Source organism: Asterias rubens, chromosome 19, assembly GCF_902459465.1.
Source record: "Asterias rubens chromosome 19, eAstRub1.3, whole genome shotgun sequence".
In the NCBI taxonomy this organism is placed as follows: Eukaryota; Metazoa; Echinodermata; class Asteroidea; order Forcipulatida; family Asteriidae; genus Asterias; species Asterias rubens.
In genome coordinates, this window is record NC_047080.1 from 7084278 (window position 1) to 7107112 (window position 22835).

The window sequence follows — 22835 nt, forward strand, 5'->3', positions numbered from 1 at the left end:
TTGTATGACAATGTATCTGATTTAATTTTCAAGAGGCTGAGAGACTTCTAAATATTTGTTGAGTATTTTTGAATATATAGGAGTTGTGCACCCTTGCCTGGTAGGTCTGCTGCCCTCTAGTGGCAGAGCTTTCAAAAAGTGTCCCATTACATTGTCAATGACGGACTCATCACAGAATCGAGCAAAATGCAACAATGTCACCTCCCTGTACTGTATGTGTTCTATTTTCCAAATACGCGACTGCCGGCTACTACTGGAGGTTCGTGTGCATGTTCCAAAATGGCGTCAAACAGTAACAACGTGAACGGTAGTGCCATAAGTGCCACCAACCTTTCTACGACAGATGATCCAAGCAGTGTTCATCTACTAAAATTACTTGAACAAGGTTTTAACAGTAACACTAATAAGTCGTTATTATTGCTCATTGATTTTAGGACAGCGCTCACAGCTGTAACACAAACCCAACTTCGAACATTTGTTAGGAATGTTTCTCTGCAGCCACTGTTTGCATGCTTGAAAATCTCAACCATGTCAACTTGTTGTTCCTCCTCAACAACAACTTCAAGTTCAAGCAAAGCACGTTCAACAAGTTACAGTGAAACTGACAGGTCAGTCCATGTCCTTGCTCTATGAGCCTTTGGTGTCGTGGGTTTCCAGGAATCCAGGAATCCAGGATAACGGGAAAATTATTCACAATCAAAAACTAAAATGTTTTTATTTACAAAAATTACATGTATTATTTATACACATTATTGACTGGCAATGAGGTTACTATACTATTACTAGTGTACGTATATTCCCCCGAGGGACTTTGACTTGAGTGTCCAGATGTGCGACCTATTTCCGAGGACGAAGGCTGATGGAAATAGCCATCTTCTGGTCACTCACACAGGCCCGAGGGGGAACAGACGTACGGGTACCGGTCAACTCGGTCCCAAGCCAACTCGGTCCCAGTCAACTCGGTCCCAAGTCAACTCGGTCCCAAGTCAACTCGGTCCCAAGTCAACTCGGTCCCAAGTCAACTCGGTCCCAAGTCAACTCGGTCCCAAGTCAACTCGGTCCCAAGGCAACTCGGTCCCAAGGCAACTCGGTCCCAAGACGCACGGGCCCGGGCGCGGGGGACTGCAACCCAAATTATTTGAACAATATTATATTCGTTTTTTATTTTCGACCAAACATTAATTTCCTTAATAGTTTTAGTTTTTTAATTAGTAGATTTTTGAAATTATTTTTGATTCTTATAAGTTGGTTTGAAAGATTTATTCATAATTTAACCAAACATTAATTTCCTTTTTTTATTTTTTAATAATTATGTAATTCGTACTGTTTTTATATTATTTAATTTTAAATGTAAGTTACTGGAAAAAAATTTAAAGAGGATTCATTTATTAATGTTTGTCAATTAATGAATTGTTGAGAGCTGTACAGAAAACATAGAAAGAAAAGAGACATTTGAAGACATTTTTTTACTTGAAATTCATTGGCCAACACAATCGGTAATTTTCAATCGGTAATTTTCAATGTTGAATACAGAAACAAATGGGTTTTGAAGGAATCAAATATTATACCCCGAACATCGGTGCACACTTATCCCGTTTCATGTACAAAGTCAAAGGACATATTTTTTCCAATTCAAAGAAAACATACAATTACTTCCCGTCAACCATACGGACCGAGTTGACTTGGGACCGAGTTGACTTGGGACCGAGTTGACTCATAAGCAGACGTACACTCCACTAGTTTAGTTACCGAATTATTTATGCCAGTCAATATTATGTGTTATAACATAGCTCGGTCTTGTGAAATGAGAACAGATTTCTTGAAAAGAAAGGGAAGATTTGTAGTTGCTGTTCATGGTGCAAGTGTAACCAGATACTATTTTCAAAGACTAGTGCCCGTTCGGGAACTAGTTCACGCAAAACACGCGCATTATTCTCATATGATTAAGCCTGACTTAAATACAGACGAGTATAAAATAGCAGAGTTTCTGTCACCGGTGAAGCTTGCACAGTCGCGCGGTAAATGGGAATCAAAGTTTGGGGTCGAAAACATGTGAGAGTCGATAACAACCACGAAGAAAGTAGAAATAGGGGGGTTGGGGGGTAACATTTTGGGCGTTATTTTGGGCCTCCGTTAGATAAACATTAATTAGGCCAAATAAACAAAATCCAATTGATCGTCCCCGCCCACATCCTTTTGTGGGGCCGCATCCTTTTTTAAACTTTTTTTTTCCCCCTTCTTTTTTCCCTTCGATTTTGGTAAAAAAGAAGGTTTTTTTTAAAGTCCCTCTTTTCAAAAGGACTGGCCTAGGAGCTGTTCCTGAATCTAACGTGTGCTGTTGAACACTTGTAACCGTGTTTCATAAAACAATATTAGTGAATACCTACATGTACCAGCAAATCTTTTTAGTGTTATCCGAACCTGTTAGTGCAAGAGTATAAAATGGTTAGTGTTACTGTTACTGGTCCTCATGCAACTAATAGGTATAAAATAAGTTTGCGGTTGATTCAAATTGAAGAATTGGTGGCCTGTTTGATTTGAAATACTAAGCCGCCATCTTGAAAATAAATAGTAAATAATAAATAATAAGGCCCTCATCCTCTTTTTTCAAAAATCCGGACGATCAACTGGTATTTTTATTTATTTGGTCTTCCCACTTTTGGAATAGAAAAAAAAAAAGTTCACAGATTTACAAATAACTTACAGGGTTTACAGAAGGTAATGGTGAAAGACTTCTCTTGAAATATTATTCAATGAACTTTTTGAGAAAACAATTATAAGTTCTCGATAAATTATAAATCAAGAATTACAGATTTATTTTGAACACATGTTTTTAACGCACGGCGAAACGTGTGGAAACAAGGGGGGGGGGGTTTTCCCGTTATTTTCTCTTGACTCCGATGACCGATTGAGCATAGATTTTCACAGGTTTTTTATTTTATATATAAGTTGTGATGCACGAAGTGTGGGCCTTTGGACAATACTGTTTATCGAAAGAGTCCAATGGCTTTGATTGTCAAAACACTGATGTTTCAAAATCGTCTTCGATAGATGACACTTTCGTTTGCCATCAATAACTCCAGTTTTCTTTTTTGTATTGTACATCCTGTAACCAAGACTTATCCCAAACACTCAATTTTGTATGTATACGTTCATGATGCTTGCATTGCCTTTTTGTAATTTTGTTGAGTTAAGTTGAAAAACATCTTTAAAAAATGCAATTTTCTGCTCAGTACTCATTTTTGTCGCATCGCACGTTTTTTGACTTCTAAATATACTCAATGCTTTATGTTTGGGGTCACAAGCTAGGCCCCTGTACCAGCAAGTACTAGCCTATTAGCGGCCGAGTTGGACTATTTAAAGCTTGTTTTTACTGTGAACATGGTGAAAGACCAAAAGAAATCTTAAGGCCAAGTAAAATAAATAACATGTTGCTCGTTCCCGCCCACCTCAATTTTGGTGGCCGATTTCCAAAAAAAATATAAAAATGAAATGAATTTACATTTTATTGATAGCTGTTTCAAATTATCTCTTCATTTTTATTGAGAAATTTCATCATCTTTCTTACATGTAGGCACCAGGATGTGATGCCACACACAAAGAATAACTTTGGAGCAAAAGCAATGAATAACTCTTTGGAAGAATAGCAATGTATCAAAATGGACACAGAAACACACACAGAATTTGAGGACATACAGAACATATTCATAAAAACCATAAAACCATCTTCAAAAATACGATAAGGCAGCCATCTTAAACATGGTGGCCATCTTGAAAAAAATAACGGAGGAAAAAAATTAAAGCTATAACAAATAACAAGGACCTCCCTCACCAACTTTTTCAAAAAGTCCGGACGAGCAACATGTAATTTATTTTACTTTGCCTAACATGATTTACTTGGGTTGTAAAAATGATAACCACCAAGCAGACAATCCCGATGATTTCAACTAATGGCCTAGTCTTGGTGCAAGACGTTTCTCATTTCCCTTTCACGCACACCGCGGCCAATTCACAGACAGTGTGCGCACCGACTCACCTGACTTATAGTCCACTCACCGCCCCGGAGAAGGGGCAAGGGGCGGTGAGTGGACTATACGTGTAAGTCAGGTGAGTCGGTGTGCGCGCTGTCGGTGAATTGGCCGCGGTGTGCGTGAAAGGGAAACGTCTTGCACCAAGACTACTAATGGCCCTGATGCAGTGTTGTCCAGAAGTGCCGGCAGCCGGTGATTTCGCCGGCTACTGGGTCCTTTGCCGCAGACTACTTTTTGTTTTCCTTTTCTTCTTTTTCTTGTTTTCTGTTTTTTTTGTCTTTCTTTTTTTCCTAGATTTTGTTGGCCTCCTCCATTTCCCCCAAGTTTTTTTCCTGTCAAAGCCTCAAAAACCTGTTTTAAATAAAAAGAAACCTTTTTACTATTTGTCAAACAATGACACCCAAAACAAATACTTCAAGAATGGAATCAAAATCTATGACAGGTTCAGGAGTCCATGTAACAAAACAGAAATTGATTCCCTCATGTTTTTGACCAGCTCAACTATGCACTGTGTCTGTCCCGCCATGGGTATCAATCCGGGGGGAAACGGACATTACTTTCTGATGGGTGGGAAACGCTATATCAAATTTCCCCCCATGTCCCCCCTCAAAATTGGCCTAACATTGCACCACAGAGCATCTGAAATGCAAAAGAAATTATGGATTAAGCAAACAATTTCTCAAAATGCACCACAGAGCAGCTTATAAATGCCCTGAGAGTAACGCTTGCGCGCTTGCTAAGTACATAGACAAAAACCGGCTACTTATACTTTTTCACCTGCTTCTTCAAAAACTGTGGACAACCCTGCCTGATGTTCTGAAGTATGGGGATTCTGATGTCAGAACATCATGGAGCACATGACAAGTTGAAATGGTAGGAACAAAACCATTTTGATTCAGATTTGCTTTTTTTATTTCATACCATATTCATTCGTATTGTTGTTAACAGAGAGAAACATTCAGTGATTGGAGCAATATTGAGTAAGATTTTTGACTGTATGGAAGCAGACGTGATTCTGAACCAGTTCCGAGAAGAGCTACTGCTGTGCCTAGATCATTCCAATGAGTCAATCCAGCTAGTTTGTCTGAAACAGGTGAGTAACCATTATAAACATCACTTGTGCGGTTTTTGAACACTGGTGTTTTTGGAACTCTGAGTTTGATATGAATTTTAGAAACTCTGTGAGTTTGATATGAATTTTAGAAAGCCTGCAAAAGTTGCTGAGTATGCTATGTAATTCGATAATGTCAATGCTGCATGCTAAATTTCCGAAACAATCAGTACCAATTTTAGTTTCTCAAATGCTATTTATTTTGGTTTTACCCATCTCAGTACTCATTACTCGGATGGGATTGGAAACCCATGACCTTTGCATCTCTACTAGAGCAGTGTCATACAAACTAGACCATCGAGAGTGCCCGGTACATGTACATGTAGTTAGAGGCAGTTCAACAAGTTTTAGCAGCATACACTGTAGATAATGAATTTGCATAAGCATACACTGTAGATAATGAATTTGCATAAGCATACACTGTAGATAATGAATTTGCATTTAAGCATACACTGTAGATAATGAATTTGCATAAGCATACACTGTAGATAATGAATTTGCATAAGCATACACTGTAGATAATGAATTTGCATAAGCATACACTGTAGATAATGAATTTGCATTTAAGCATACACTGTAGATAATGAATTTGCATAATGCATTTATCACATACCGTTACTTCCTCTGTTGGTGAAATCTAACAGCACATTATGCGACAACATTATCCATACAATGAAAAAAACAAAATTAATAAGGGAAACCCAGCTGAACTGTGTTTCCATTAGAGCAACTATTTGAATATAACACATTATTACGGATCATTCCATGTCAAATCAACCAAGAATTTCCCTGGTTGTCATGGTTGCTGTCCTATCCTACAGAAAGTATATTAGCAATATTGCTGCGCTTTTCCCTACATGTTGGCCATGTTACACATGTTTGCATTATTGTACAATTCAAACTAGCGGGTAGCCTAATTGCTATTTTAGGAGGTAAAATATTTTTGGACTTTTGGCACATCAGTAAAATCCCTTAATAAAGAACTTGATAACAGCTTCAATGTACACTTTTGCCAGAAATGTTTTTGTTTCTGTTCTATTTTGTATTCTTCTTGCAACCCACTTGCCTGAAAAGCCTAATTGTTTTTTATTCTTATTTAACAAAAAAATACTGCTAGAATTTGAAGGATTTTTAGTGTTTAGAATGTTGTATTTGTAAGTTCTCATTTTATTAAAAGTCATTATATAAATCCATGTTTTAATTCCTGTTGAATTCATAGCTTTTTTGGTTACTTCCATGAAATTCCATACAATTGGATCGATTCTGTGTTCTACACTAAGACATGTATCTGCGATTCCGTCTGTGTTCACCGTGATGCGAAAAACTCTGAAGTCTGTAGTGACTAAGTATGAACTGTTTTTCAAAACACACCTTGCTAAAAAAAGTGAAGTTCGCTTAATTGCAATTATTGGACGATTGTATCACAAGTTTCTGCCCTAAATAATGCTTTTCATCAACAATCACTTTCATGGATTTGTGAGTTGTGGATCGATTTTAAAGAACTTCTTTTGCATTCAAATCTTTGTCTTCAATGTTCGGTCATTGACGCACATTGAAAAATATCAAATGAATTTTGCCCTGCATCGGTCAAAGTTGTTTTTGCTAGAGTACATAAACCGCAGGCGTGTGTCACATTGTGCAATCTCTTCACCCGGCTAGTGAACGTGTACCAACTTGGAGTCTAGCAAACCTTCTTATGCATGGTCATTATCAACGGGCCAATCACAGCGTGTCGAATGTTAGACCTGCTCTGTTGTACTGCACATTACAATCATGTGTTGCGTGTGCATGGACCACCAGCGGGCATGGCGAGTGATTGAACGTTGTGGATGGGGCCTGTGGATATCCACACTACACAGCACCATGTGGTCATACTGAGATGAGCGATCATGGCCACATACATGTATTGAAAATATCAAGACTTGTCAAACCATTTCACAAACAAAAAAAGAAATTTCATCTGAATTTTACGATGGCGCTAAGTACATGTACGACTGATCGTCACTTGTAGTCGTGGCGGCGATTGATTTGGGGGCGATTTTGGACCATTTCCTTTTTTGAAGTCGCCCCAGTCATGCCAGTACATGTACATGCAGTTTCCCTGCCTCACATTATCATGATTGTTTGACCATTTAGCATATCTTGAGATTGAAGCATGTGACTACTCAAATTCATCATGAAAGGGTGATTCATCATGTCTGCATGTTACATTACAATGTACGTCTGCATGTATAATTGAAGTGAATCTTGGTACATGTACATGTATCTCAACAGACAGAAAGATTTTGGAGGTAAAAAGTGAGATGATGTTATGCTTTTTGTCTAATTTTTGTTCTCTTGTCTAAATTCTGAATAAAAGCAAATCTGAAAATTCTGAAGTTCTGTTTATCAAACAGAAACACAGACGTATGCCTACACTGTATGTAGTGTGTTTGCCAATAATATGTCCATTGAAATGAACCTAAATGCTTTTTATTTCTTGATATATTTTGATGCAGGTGAAGCGTATAGCAGATGATATCAAGTGTCAATCTGAGGTTGAGGCTTTGTGTAATGATGTTGGTTTACTGACATCAATCATAACTAGGATTGGTGATGATTGTTTGTTAGTCGCTCAAGAGGCATCATTTACACTGGATGCTATATGTAGCAATCACATCATGGCTGTGCACTTCATATTCAGTGGATCCTTACTTGGTCACATCGGTAGAGTTGCCTCCAAGGGCGATATAGTAAAATACAGGTTTTTTGAAGTAAGTATTGAATTTAATATTTTAGAGTGTAATACAGAATGATTTCAAATTCAACAAGTTTAACAACAGCTCTCATTTATCTACATGTCTGTGTTTTGAATGGTTCGATGTGATATTTGTCAGTTGCACTTCCGGTCATCATGTCTGCAAGTAGCATGCATAATATTTGTGTGTAACATAATGATGTTTTATAAGTAGGTATGTACATGTAGGATTTGACTGTGAATCTCCATGTGAAATGAGTGGAGGTGTTCTGCACCTTAAACACCCTCAGGGTGGATATAATGCACATTACAAGTTGGATCGTCAGGGTGCATGAAACATCAGGCTTTATACAAGCAATTCAGAGAAGGAAACTTGCGAATCGTATATAATGCTTAAATTTATTATCTTGAAAAAAAACAAAAACAGGAAAAGCATGTAAACAGATTAATCTTAATTGATCCAAACGTCCATCTGAATATTCCTACATCATTCTAAAACAGTGAAGAATCCAGACACTAAATTGTCAGACTCGACAATATCAGACCTACAAAGTCTCACGCATTAGGCGTGAGACTCAAGCATTTGGGCTCTGTCTCACGCTCACACGCACAGCAAACATTTTCTCACGCATTGGGGCCAGACCGGGAAAAAATAAAAATTAACGACAATGCATTGCCAAATCGGGCTCGTGTGTACAAAAACGCAATCTACAATGTGTGCGCAATCTTCAGATTGCTCGCAGTTTATCAGAATCATCAACTTGAGCTGCCATACAAACAGAGCGCAAATTTGCAGATTGCGCACGCTTTTGCTCTCCCAGCAGGTTCAGCTACAATTCGGTGAGCTTTGAAAAATCTCACGCATAGCTGGCCTCTGGACTTGGCATCTCTGCAATATTGAAATGGTGTTTCTGTACTAAGGACACAAAATAAAGTTTCAGATATTCTTATTAAATAATTCTTTGGGGTATTTACAATATCTACAACATAATCAAAATATAAATTAAGTTAATGATCTCACATTGGTTGTAATAGCGTACAACATTAACAATAAATAAATCAAGGCGTCGCCTGTCTTTGTTGCCTCAACTTTTCAAATTAGGCAACCTAAATAAATTAATAAGCCAATTTGGCCTTAAGCCTTCTTTGAAAAGCGTTCTGTAACCGTTTGTTATAAAATGCATATGGGTAGAAAGATATTGTAAAAGTAGAATATAATGATCTACACAGACATGACAGATATGCTTTGAAGTTGGGTGGTTTCTTTTGACCTCGTCGACTATACAGGGTCGGCCAATTATGGGAGTAAAATTAAATGGCTGACCAGGTTAGGTGCGATGTAAAAGGAAAATCGTGCAATTTTGAGTGATACTTGTGTGGATCATTGTATTCTACTTTGAAAACATCTTTCTAGTCATATGCATTTCATAACAAATGGTTTCAATCGCTTTTTGTAGACCAACTCGTCCCATCCAAGGCAACGTGTTCCTTTAAGCTTCAATAATTAAAATAACTTGGGCTGTCATAAAATTAACATTGTTCACAATTATCGATGCTTTCATTTCAACCTTCAAAGGCGACAGACGTCCGTCTTGCGGGTGAATCTTAATCAGCGCCACACTCAGTGACCCTGTCGTGGGCGTCCTTGCTATCCGGTCAGACTTGGGTACTTGAGGGGGGTCACCAATTCCAAGGGTTAAATGGTCATCTATATAAACGAAATTAACCAAATAGTGTAATACTAGGTTTTCGAAACCCAAAGCACATCAAATAAATACATTCTTATTGAAACATAATTTCATCACCACTTCATACAATTTCGTTGATGTTTTTCATTACGTCTGAACATTTAAGTATTTGTGGGAATTATCCCCATCACTGAAACTATTAGCATTGACTAAATCATAAAACACTTGAATTCTACTAATAACAGCGAGTTCACCATCGTACAGTAACTTTGTAAAACTTCGTAGCCGTTTCAGCACTTCTAAGCAAATAATACAATTTTATCAAAGACACATTTTAGTTCTAAAGTTTTGTTAAACCAAACAAACTTACGGTAATTTCAGTGGAGTCTTTGGCTTCAGGCTGCCGTTAATGTAGAGATTGATTTTTGGGGTTGAACAAAGAATTTACTAGAGTGGGATTCGAACCAACGACCTCCGGATTAACGTGCCGGCGCTCTACCAACTGAGCTATCTAGCCCTATATTGGCGGTGTCCCTATTTTGTCAATATCTTTGTTCGGGGGTGCCAGTCAGAAGCCATACAACCGTTAACTGCCGTGTAGCCAGGGATCACACCCAAATTACGATACAACCTGGGAAGCGGCAGCTAGGGGATCACCTTAAGGGGATGCGACTTTTTTGTTTCAGATATCAATATAAACCACAAGGGAAACTGACTGGGTAAATTTGTAAATGATTTTTGGGGTTGAACAAAGAATTGACTAGAGTGGGATTCGAACCAACGACCTCCGGATTAACGTGCCGGCGCTCTACCAACTGAGCTATCTAGCCCTATATTGGCGGTGTCCCTATTTTGTCAATATCTTTGTTCGGGGGTGCCAGTCAGAAGCCATACAACCGTTAACTGCCGTGTAGCCAGGGATCACACCCAAATTACGATACAACCTGGGAAGCGGCAGCTAGGGGATCACCTTAAGGGGATGCGACTTTTTTGTTTCAGATATCAATAGGTTGTATCGTAATTTGGGTGTGATCCCTGGCTACACGGCAGTTAACGGTTGTATGGCTTCTGACTGGCACCCCCGAACAAAGATATTGACAAAATAGGGACACCGCCAATATAGGGCTAGATAGCTCAGTTGGTAGAGCGCCGGCACGTTAATCCGGAGGTCGTTGGTTCGAATCCCACTCTAGTCAATTCTTTGTTCAACCCCAAAAATCATTTACAAATTTACCCAGTCAGTTTCCCTTGTGGTTTATATTGATATCTGAAACAAAAAAGTCGCATCCCCTTAAGGTGATCCCCTAGCTGCCGCTTCCCAGGTTGTATCGTAATTTGGGTGTGATCCCTGGCTACACGGCAGTTAACGGTTGTATGGCTTCTGACTGGCACCCCCGAACAAAGATATTGACAAAATAGGGACACCGCCAATATAGGGCTAGATAGCTCAGTTGGTAGAGCGCCGGCACGTTAATCCGGAGGTCGTTGGTTCGAATCCCACTCTAGTCAATTCTTTGTTCAACCCCAAAAATCATTTACAAATTTACCCAGTCAGTTTCCCTTGTGGTTTATAATGTAGAGATTGGTCAACTCACTTGACTGAGAACTCGACAGGTGGCTTTTGGCCATAACTTTGGTTGGCCGGCCCAATACCGATACTGTGGCTGTATCCACTCACCTGCTGGTATGGTCGGCAAACCTAACACCCAATACCGATACTGTGGCTGTATCCACTCATCTGCTGGTATGGTCGGCAAACCTAACACTCAATACCGATACTGTGGCTGTATTCACTCACCTGCTGGTATGGTCGGCAAACCTAACACTCAATACCGATACTGTGGCTGTATCCACTCACCTGCTGGTATGGTCGGGCAAACCTAACACTCAATACCGATACTGTGGCTGTATCCACTCACCTGCTGGTATGGTCGGCAAACCTAACACTCAATACCGATACTGTGGCTGTATCCACTCACCTGCTGGTATGGTCGGGCAAACCTAACACTCAATACCGATACTGTGGCTGTATCCACTCACCTGCTGGTATGGTCGGCAAACCTAACACTCAATACCGATACTGTGGCTGTATCCACTCACCTGCTGGTATGGTCGGGCAAACCTAACACCCAATACCGATACTGTGGCTGTATCCACTCACCTGCTGGTATGGTCGGCAAACCTAACACTTAATACCGATACTGTGGCTGTATCCACTCACCTGCTGGTATGGTCGGGCAAACCTAACACTCAATACCGATACTGTGGCTGTATCCACTCACCTGCTGGTATGGTCGGCAAACCTAACACTCAATACCGATACTGTGGCTGTATCCACTCACCTGCTGGTATGGTCGGGCAAACCTAACACTCAATACCGATACTGTGGCTGTATCCACTCACCTGCTGGTATGGTCGGCAAACCTAACACTCAATACCGATACTGTGGCTGTATCCACTCACCTGCTGGTATGGTTGGCAAACCTAACACTCAATACCGATACTGTGGCTGTATCCACTCACCTGCTGGTATGGTCGGGCAAACCTAACACTCAATACCGATACTGTGGCTGTATCCACTCACCTGCTGGTATGGTCGGCAAACCTAACACTCATGCCGCACGCTCTTTTCTCTCTCACGCTCACATTGCTCTTAACCTTTACAACACATTATCACACTCCACATTAACTGTCCTTTTTCTTTATCCAACTGTTTCAATGAAAAATATAACATGTATAAAGGCCTTGCCCCAAAAAGGGGGGTTCTAAATTACCATGACCATAGTTAATTAAGGGTGGCCGCGCGAAGCAAGCCTAAAAAAATATGGTTAAAGGATTTGGGTACTTTTTGTAACACAAAACACAATGTCCACAGATTTACATTAAACTTACACCGTTTGAAGATAATGATAGTAGAAAGCCCTACCTTAAAATATGAGTTGCTGGTAATGCAGTTTTTGGGAAATGAGTAAAACAGTGTCATGAAAATCTGTATGCTAAATAAATTATTTTAATGACATTGTTGAACTCATTTCTCACAGTATGTGTCTGATGGTGGGTACGTTGGATTTATATGAATTGCTCTTGTTTGGGCATGTGAACACACTAGCCTTTCACAAAAAAGGCTCACTACCAAGATTGATTGAGATGATGACATCAAGTGGATTTGGTTATGTAAGACCATTTAAAAGGGCAAATACATATCAACAATCCAATGAGCAATCATTAAACATTTGAAAGCTACATACAGTAGCCTTGAACACCCAGCAGGGTGGATATGTGCGCATTACAAGTCGTATTACATTACAGTTTCAGACAGTGGAAGCACAGTATCTCTGTAATACATGTACATTGTTAGGTGTTTACACAAATGCAAAATGTATAGTATTTGTGTGCCATATTTGCAAGTACTAGTACGGCAACTAACTTCTTTATCCCCGATGCAAATTTAACATCTATTATATCGTTGCGGTACTCGCTGCCAAAACATAGGATTTGAACTGCCTCTAGCTACCGGGCAACCTCGGTAGTCTAGTTGGTAAGACACTGCTCTAGAATTGCAAGGGTCGTGGGTTCGAATCCCACCCGAGTAACATGCCTGTGATATTTTTTTCACAGGACTCGGGAAAGTACTGAGTATACAGTGCTAACACACATCGGTGTATGGGTAAAAACCAAAATTAATATTCTTTATCCCTGATGCAAATTTAACATCTATTATAACAACTAACTTGACAATATAACAATCTACATTGTTGTTTTCATTTGTACACAGCTGGCAACAAAGGTAGCTACTTACAGCTCTGAGTCTATGATGGTTATTGGAAATTGTGGCCTTTTGCAAGACCTCATCTTGGATCTGAACACTGATGATGAACTTATTCAAATGAATTCTATTGAGATGCTGAGTAACCTTGTGTGCAGTAAACATGGGTTACTGTATATGAATCAGCAAGGTGTTCTGTCCACAATAGAGAACATGTTGATTGCTTCTGAGGTCAAACCAATCTTACTTCCATGTAGGTATACAGTAAGTGACCATCAAAGTTCACTATTTTATATTGTCAGCACTAATTTACTTTGCTCAAAAAAACATTTTGCACACTCCAAATAATTTTGTTGGTGCGCTTAGAATAACTTATTGCCAAAGCTTGAAATAAATTTTTGCAAAATCTCAAAATAAATTAGTGCAACATCAATTAGTGGTCTCAAAATCGTGTCGATCGGATCCATTTTGAATGCTCAAACAAATAACCAAGAGAGCTGAATATAAAATTGTGCGAATGCTCAAAAATGAATGATTGCGAAATTTAATTTACTTTTGCTGTCAACATTAATTTGAAGACTAAAAAAATTGAGCAAAATAATTTTGTGATCATTCAAACTATTTCTGATTTTTGTTTGTTTTTTTCATCACATGTCCCTTTTAGGGGGTATAGCAGGGGTCAAAAAAATTGCGGTAGCCCGCTAGTTTTGACTACCAGGCTACCCTTTCATAGCCCGCTAGTTTTGACTACCAGGCTACCCTTTCGTAGCCCGCTAGTTTTGACTACCAGGCTACCCTTTCATAGCCCGCTAGTTTTGACTACCAGGCTACCCTTTCGTAGCCCGCTAGTTTTGACTACCAGGCTACCTTTCGTAGCCCGCTAGTTTTGACTACCAGGCTACCCTTTCATAGCCCGCTAGTTTTGACTACCAGGCTACCCTTTCGTAGCCCGCTAGTTTTGACTACCAGGCTACCCTTTCGTAGCCCGCTAGTTTTGACTACCAGGCTACCCTTTCGTAGCCCGCTAGTTTTGACTACCAGGCTACCCTTTCGTAGCCCGCTAGTTTTGACTACCAAGATACCCCTTCATAGCCCGCTAGTTTTGACTACCAGGCTACCTTTCGTAGCCCGCTAGTTTTGACTACCAGGCTACCCTTTCGTAGCCCGCTAGTTTTGACTACCAGGCTACCCTTTCGTAGCCCGCTAGTTTTGACTACCAGGCTACCCTTTCCCCCATTTTTAGTAGCCCGGCAACATATGAAACCAATTTATTTTTAGTTGTTGACAAGGAATGAACCCAATTTTGCTAAATCAGAACTCAGCTTGGGCTCCATGTACATGTAGGTGTGGCTTAATTGACTGGAAAACTGTAATGCGACTGACCGTAATGTGACTGACCATGGTTTTGTCATGTATACCTAAAAGTTCAAGTTGCTGACCATTTATAAGTATCCTGTTGGAGACCCATGTATAAGAGTTGTGTGTTACATATAGTAACACTTTCGCAAGCTTCATGGTTAGAGGAATTTTTGAATTGTGACAAGTGTGTTTTTTACCATGTTCTTTTTGTGTAATGCGACTGACCGCTTTTTACAACGTTATAATGTCCAGAGCACAAAGCCCACAACATTTCTAATATCATCAAATCAAAGCCTTGGGTGTCAAGTACAAATCAGTCTATAAACTTATTGGATAGAATATCTCACACAGAACTTCTAGCACCAAGATCAAGAAATGACACAGAAAAGTGTCATGCGACTGACCATGGAATTTCCCAAATGCATTCACTTTTTCCAAAAATTACTCCCTCTGATTTTATGAACAGTAAGCCTTAATAAGGCATTTTTGTACATTTCTGAAGAACAAACCAACATGCTTTATTATAGAGTGTTTTATTAAAATAAAATCCAACCGGTTTTATTTTTTCTTCAGCAGAAATATAAACAAATTTGTGCTTGTATGTATTCACTCGCAGTTTTAGTGTGTTATAAATACTACTTCTACATCGTTTGCCCATCATCCTTACATACTTGACTTGTCTATTAGTATGTATATAGTGAATATTGTTGCATTTTTACATGTAAGGTTAGAGTCCATTAATTTGTTTATACACAGTTTATAATGTTAATATAGACAGCATTGGGCAACTTTTTTGCAGCTTTGTTCCGGTTCTTCATCACCATTTGCAAGGCTGAATCAAGCCAAGTTTCTCTCTTACCGAATTGCTTCTTGAAGTTGAGCCTTGACCTCCTTGGCAGTCATGACATGAGCTTAGTTGCCAATGCAGTGGATGCTGTCAATGTAGTTGGATTGAGTGTGGAAGGAAAAGAGGCCTTACTCAAACAAGGTATGAGTTCAATCATTTATTAGTGTGAACATTTTATCAATAATCACACTTGCCCTCATAACAATTTTGGAAATAATGTTAAGATTAATTTATCTTTTATTAGCTGATTTTTTACAAAATAATTGTTCACTGTGAAGTATAGGAACTAGTCTGTAGAAGGCTCAATTTATTCATGTTTTTATGAAAGCATGTTGAAGATTATGATTCTCTTTTGTTGCACTTTCAGCAGTGTTGTATGACTCGAGTCCAGGAATTGGACTCAAGTCCGTCTTGAGTCACAATTTCGGTGACTCAGACTTGACTGGAGTCACGTCGGCAAAATACTCGGACTCGATCATCATGACTCAGACTTGTCCCTGAGGACCTGTGACTTGCGAGTCAAGTGTTTGCAAAAACCGTACCTTAAGTTTTGAATATTAAATTAAAACAATTCTGACGATCCAATCGTCATGCCCAGAATGCACACGGAGGAATAATTAGGGTCTAGCACAATACGTAAACTGGCGTATGGTGTTTCAAATTGTTCGTGATTATCGTGTAGATGGCCCGTCCTACTTGCCGTCAACTCGCTGTCAACTCAACCACCACACCGCATATGGCAGATATGGATTAGTCTTTACAGTTCTATGCCTCTTGTGGATTTTAAATTTATGTTGGAGGAGTTGACGGCTAGTTGACAGCACCAAGCGAGTTGACGGCAAATAGTAGGACCTTAGATGACCATGTACGGCCATAATATATATGGGATATAATTATGTAAGAGCATAATTGTGCACGACGCCAATGTGGGTATTCTGTCAACGGTAACACCATAGTCAATGATTGACGCATATTACCGAGGCGTCCTCATCGGTCTAGAATTGGAATCTCCACTATGTCATAGCTTGTTTTCTTAAAGTGTAACAAGAACATTTTTTGGAATATGGTAGTTTTTAATTTTTTTCAAAAAGGTTTACTTTCTCTAAACCATAAAACTTTGTTGAATATCTATCTTTCTGAAATAATAAATCAGTATATAATCATTATACATCACTAGAAGATGTTCTGGGGCAAGGAGTAGGCCCTACATGTTGTGTATTTGTAAAACCTGAAATTAAATTTAAGCTGCAGGTACAGAACTTTGGTAAAATTATATGTGTTTTATTTATGTTTTATTAATTTGTCGACATTTGGTTTGCAGTCAATTGGTCCAATTGAAGTTTTCTTACTATTTAGTTATTTAAACAAGTGCCTCATGACTCAGACTCCCACTCGAACCAGACTCATGACTCGGACTCGGACCAAGTGACTCTCAGGACTCAGACTCGGACTCAACACAGGTGACTCGAATACAACACTGACTTTCAGCATTTCTTGGTTTTGAAATCAAACGTTTACTAGGGTTTTGCAAAGTTGCCTCAAAGTGAAAATGATTAGTTAACATACATGAACATCTACATGTAAGGAAAATATTCGGTCCAATCTACTAGGCGGAACTGAAAATTTTCGTTGACTCATCCGGCCAGCGAGTTAAAAAAAGTGACTGACAGCAAAATGTTGTTTTTAATTTTTTTCAGAAACTCATCCCTGACTTAAAGTGTATAACAATGTTCTTTATAGTTTTTAAAATGAACTCTCATACAGTTATTTCCTCATTATATCATTTTGATTATAGGTCTTTTGATGAATGAAGGACTCACCCAAATGGGTCTTATTATTCAGCGTCCTCCAGTAGAGGTTAGAATAAGGAGTTTGATGGCACTTGCAAACTTGTTCTCCTTGAGGGTGAGCTTTATTTACATTTGATTAAATAATAGTACTGATAACAGGAACAACTAGCTACCGGTTGAGAACTTGTGAGTCTGGTGTGCAGATGGCTCATAGTCCTTGCCATGCCTTGCCTGTTACGTCCACAAACCCCATATTGGTCTGTAATAGTCCACCAGTAAGAACTTAATTTCATTCTAGTTCGCCACTTAACCAAATGAAATTATGTGAGTCTTTGGCCATTTTTCTAAAAGTTCATATTTTCCCCAGAGTTCCTGGGGTCACCATTGGGGGATTCAATTGGTTTATCAAAACGAAATTCATTTTTGGTTTTCCAACATATTCTTGTCAGCTTTCTGGGAGGGGGCAGTGATGAGGTCTGGTTTCTGATTCTATAGGATTTATTTGATAACAATGTTTGAAAATAAAAAGTTCGAATTTTTCCATTGAAAAACAAATATATATCCAATGTAGTTCAAAGCTCTGAATACAGGCTAAAGACACAAAATCCAACATGTCCGTCGAATATGGCGGTTATATTGAATTCCCATGATGCATTTAAAACTATAACAAGACAGTGATACATCACTTCTATATTTTTGAATTCAACAAAAATCAATTTTTAAATAATAATAAACTTGTAAAAACAAATTACAAAAGCATAAAATCATTTGATCCAAGTAAAAACAAAACGGTTGTGCCAGATAATTATTGTTTTACAATATGATTCTAGATAAATATATCGGGAAATATCAGCAGTTTGGTGGGATAAAATGCAGCGTTAACAAGTTACAGGCAACAATTGGTGGAGGTCCCGTCCTGATTGGGTTAAATGCTAATTGCCAAAATTGTTATCAAAATGTTGATGTTTTTCTCCCTTTGTGGAAATTAGTGGCCTCACTATTAGACCCCATGGGCAACAGTATGGAAATATTGAATTCTATATAGGGGCACAGTTAAAAATTATAGGCCTAAGGTCATGTCAAAACCATGACTATGCTCGAAGCAAAGCTGAGGGCATAGTCATGGTTTTGACATCACCGAGGGCCTATAATTTTAACTGTGCCCCGATTATTAAGCAGTCAATATTTCTTTTATATACTGAATAAAGATTCTTCTTATCAACAACCCTGACTATGATGAAAGGTTGTCTGCAAAGAAAAGTCGCGCCGTGACAAGGAACGTATAGTCGTATTATGTACATGAGTGACCTATTTGCGTCCGTTATTTTCAGGGCGGGCACAGTTGATTGACTTTATATAACACCCAAGCAGATCCTTGCCATTTGATTGGAGGATTGTCCGTCACGTGATAGCAAATAAAGTGCCATTGCACGCTGAGTCACTCACCGTGCTTTTTTGTTCCATCCGAAAAGTACCATTGCACGCTGCCAGCGTGCAATAGTACTTTTCGGATGGAACGAAAAAGCTGAGTAAACACATATCACTGCGTGCGAGTGTCTTTGGTAACGCAGCAGTGTTACTGCAAGGTAGTAAAATTACTTAACATTTGGCTTCTATAATTAAAAATTGTAGGCCTACGTTTTGTTTGTTTTGAAAGTTGTATCTTTTAATCAAAATGACAAAGATCTACTTGGATGTTATATAAAACAAATAATAAATGTTTTTCATTCGTGCTATGGTGCGAATATGTTCATTCGTTGAAAGCTGGAATGTTCCATTCAACTCGGCTCCGCCTCGTTGAGTAGAACATTCCATCTTTCAACTCATGAACATATTCACACCATTGCACTCATAAACATTCATTATGTGTATAATAGTCAACTGTGACGTCATCTTGATAGAAAAATGGGGCCCAGCTAGTTCAATGACTCAATTTTTAACCAATCCAGGGTACGAAATTAAGAAAATTTGCTGGTTGCCCCCAGGGCAACCAGCAACTGAAAATAGGTTGCCCACAAGAAAAATAGGTTGCCCGAAAAAAAAGAGATAAAGGTAAGTCTTACTCTAACTCTTGAGAAAACCAGCGTCGGTATCACTTCTTACATGGTGCTCTTCATCATCTGTAAAACCAGCGTCGGTATCACTTCTTACATGTTTTGGGTTTTTACCCAACGTGAAACCAAACTTTAGGAGGCTCATTGTTATTCTTTGTGTCATGCAACTTTCGTAAATATTAGAACTGTCAGTGTCAACCACGCAAATTAAAGTAGCGAGTGGATCTGCGCTCACACATGCTCGCTAGCTGTTCCCACACGCTTGTTATGTGCGCGTGCAGCATAACACGCGTGGCACCAGTGATCCCCGGAAAAGCGCAATTTCTAGAAAGCGCGTGTGCCCGCACTGTGCAGCATGACAACTGCGCGGCACCAGCGGTTGCTGGAAAGCGCGTGTGCGACCAGGATCAGCGATGCAAACGTTCAGTCCCAACTATAGAAATGACCCAACTATGTGTTTTTCTACACAGCAAAGATGGTAAGTAAAGGCCCATATATCTGCAGTTAGGCTGATTTTATAGTTGGGACAGAACAAGAACGTGAATTCCAATTGTAAATGCTGTACGTGTACCCTACGCACGTGCATTACTGTCCCGCTATTACCCCCACACAGCACTGCAATTTTAACCGCGCTGTGCCATCGCATATTATTTAATACGTGAATGATGATGCTGGAAAGTTCTCACATGGCTCGCGGTCCGGTTGACGTCGTGGAATATACAAAAATGGTTGAACATCATAAATATTTTTTGTGTGTGGAAAATTCAAACGATCTTTGGAGCTGGCACAATATAAGCAGGTTAGGCCTAAATTGTTGTTTTTCATAAGGTTGCCCGTCGGGCAACGGCGACACAATCACAGGTTGCCCGGATGATTTTTTGGTTGCCCCTGGCAACCGGGCAACCGTTAATTTCGCACCCTGCAATCAGATTAGAGGATTCTATATATTATAAAGTAGATAATAATTATTATAATAAGCTGAAGTGTGTGGCACATGCAGTGAAAATTTATTCTAATAGCGTACATTTATTTCGAACATTAGCAAGTAATTTTGCACAATAATGTTTCATGTACAATGCAATAAGCAAAAGCATGAAAGTGAGCCCTGTTCTACCACATTTTCTCATTCTGTGTGTTTGGTTGGTCAAAGACATTAGACTTGTTAAAGTTAATATTTTTGTGTTATTTTTTAGGATGATGAACAAACAAGTGGAATGCTCTCCATCCTCGAGCAATGGTTCATGAAAATCAGCAACAATTCTCTTCAAACAATTCTTGCAATATGCCAGCAACCTTTTCCTGAGCTTAAATGTGCTGCACTGTCGGTCCTGAAGGCACTTGCTAATCAGGAGTGGGCACAGAGATTGATGAATCAGCACTGTGGTTTTCATGAATATCTACTTGATCGTAAAACTGAACATGAGCAAACAGGTAAACATGCAAAATATGATGTCATTAAGGTACTAGCAAAGTCATCAACTTCTGCCCATACTTTTGGTAGACCATTTGTGTTAAAAATGATGGAGTATGTGAAAGAGGGGCCCTTGTATAAAATAGTGCAATCTAAAGTAGCTTTGCAAGATTAACAATATCAGTTCATTTATCTTTGGCCATTAATAGTTGAATGTTGAAATTAACTTAGCTATTAAAGGCACTGGATACTATTGGTAATTACTCAAAATAATTATTAGCATACAAACTTACTTGGTAACGAGTAATGGGGAGCTGTTGATAGTATGAAACATTGTGAGAAACAGCTCCCTCTAAAGTAACATAGTTTTCGAGAAAGAAGTCGTTTTCCACGAATTTTATTTTGAGACCTCAGAATAAGATTTTGAGGTCTCGAAATCAAGCATCTAAAAGCACACAACTTCGTGTGACAAGGGTATTTTTCTTTCAATATTATCTCGCAACTTCGACGACCAATTGAGCTCAAATTTTCACAGGTTTGTTATTTTATGCATATGTTGAGATACACCAAGTGAGAAGACTGATCTTTGAAAATTACCAATAGTGTCCAGAGTCTTTAAACAAGTTTCGGTTCAGCAGCACTTGGAATGTTTTTTGAGTGGAGCACTGAGTTTGTTTAGACTGCGAGTGTTTGGCAGCCCCAATTAAATGACCGTATAATGCATTTTGATTGGTAACAGCACTCTACATGGCCGTTCGATTATTATAATGGCTTAAGTTAGGGTAAGTTAGGAAATTGCTTAGGCTTAATACACATCGGTGTAAGGCTAAAAATAATGTCAAATGTGAAAGTTTAAGTTTTTACCCCAGAACAGTCTGCTGGAAAGTTTGGGAAGTCTGTGGCGTGTCGTGCACAAGCAAATAAGAGCACCAAACTTAGCTCAGGTGTTTCTGATCAGCAGAGTGTGGGTTCGAGTCCAGTCGTGACTTTTTGTCCTTAAGCAAAACACTTAAAGCAACATTACAAAACTGGTTTTTGCTAACAAAACAGTTGCTGGCAGTGTAAGTACTTTATGTAATCCACCATATACATAAACTGACAAACCTGTAGAAGTTTGAGATCGATCGACCATCTTCGTCACGAGAGAATAGTGAAAAACAGATTGCAATTTTGCATTGCATCAATGCCAAAATAAAAATGAATAAAACGCTCACTGAGCGATAAACTCCAAACACGTTAGATTATTTATTTCTCATCAAATATGACATTTCAGACAGAAATATTTCAAGGGATGTTTTCTTCTATCATCATCATTAGACCATGTAAGTTTTATGTAAATCTGTGATCTTCACGATTTTTGTTTCTTACCAATTCTGTAACGTTCCTTTAACAACAGCTTCATCCTTCGGATGGGACGTAAAACCGTAGGTCTCGTGTGTTGTGAGTGCACTTACACATGTATCTTGATTGGTTTGATTGGCTGCATATTGCGCCACAGCAACTTGTAAACCAATACATGGTGCTATGTAAAATATAAAAAATCTCATACTTTAGCACGTAGGTCCACATAAATTGTAGGAAAAAAAGGGACCACACAATGACATCCGCTTTATAAGAATGGTTCATTATTATTTCATCTTATCACAGCTTGCAAAAGAAAGATCATATTTTCCTTTGTCATGTTTGTGCTGGTAACTCCTGGAGTTGGGCTAAATGGCAATGGTAGGGTTGATATGTTAGTGTGTTAGTGTGTAAGGTTGATACATCACCAACATTATGTCAACTTCTCTAAAAAGAAATGCTGATTGTTTTTATGTTACACATCCCCATTGTAGTTTGTTAAAGCCAAAAACACATTCCGGCATAACTAATGAAATTGAAACCAATGGACTGTGTCAGGTTGTGGTTAGACAATCCTAACCCACATTATTAGACATTACAGCATGAAGTGTGTATCCATAGTGTATGCATAATGAACATTGTGTAACAAAAGCACTTTACCTTTAATTAAACAATGATTTGCACAATTTTTGTGAACCTG

At 38.8% G+C, this 22835-nt stretch overlaps 1 protein-coding gene across 1 annotated transcript; it reads left to right on the forward strand.

Moving 5' to 3' along the window:
* Positions 1-227: 227 nt before the first annotated feature.
* LOC117303540 (26S proteasome non-ATPase regulatory subunit 5-like) lies at positions 228-21100 on the forward strand. Its single transcript, XM_033787775.1, has 7 exons — positions 228-608; positions 4980-5124; positions 7641-7895; positions 13343-13586; positions 15492-15680; positions 17335-17444; positions 20577-21100. Exons 1-7 carry the CDS (start codon positions 280-282, stop codon positions 20967-20969), a joined length of 1665 nt encoding a protein of 554 aa, XP_033643666.1. The 5' UTR covers positions 228-279; the 3' UTR covers positions 20970-21100.
* The last annotated feature ends 1735 nt before the right edge of the window (positions 21101-22835 follow it).

Excerpts from the sequence above, each read along its gene's own strand:
- LOC117303540 (XM_033787775.1), top strand. The coding sequence starts at position 280 with ATGGCGTCAAACAGTAACAACGTGAACGGTAGTGCCATAAGTGCCACC. Across the intron at positions 15,681-17,334 it reads AGAGGCCTTACTCAAACAAG|GTCTTTTGATGAATGAAGGA; the intron begins GTATGAGTTCAA and ends TTTTGATTATAG. Across the intron at positions 17,445-20,576 it reads CAAACTTGTTCTCCTTGAGG|GATGATGAACAAACAAGTGG; the intron begins GTGAGCTTTATT and ends GTTATTTTTTAG.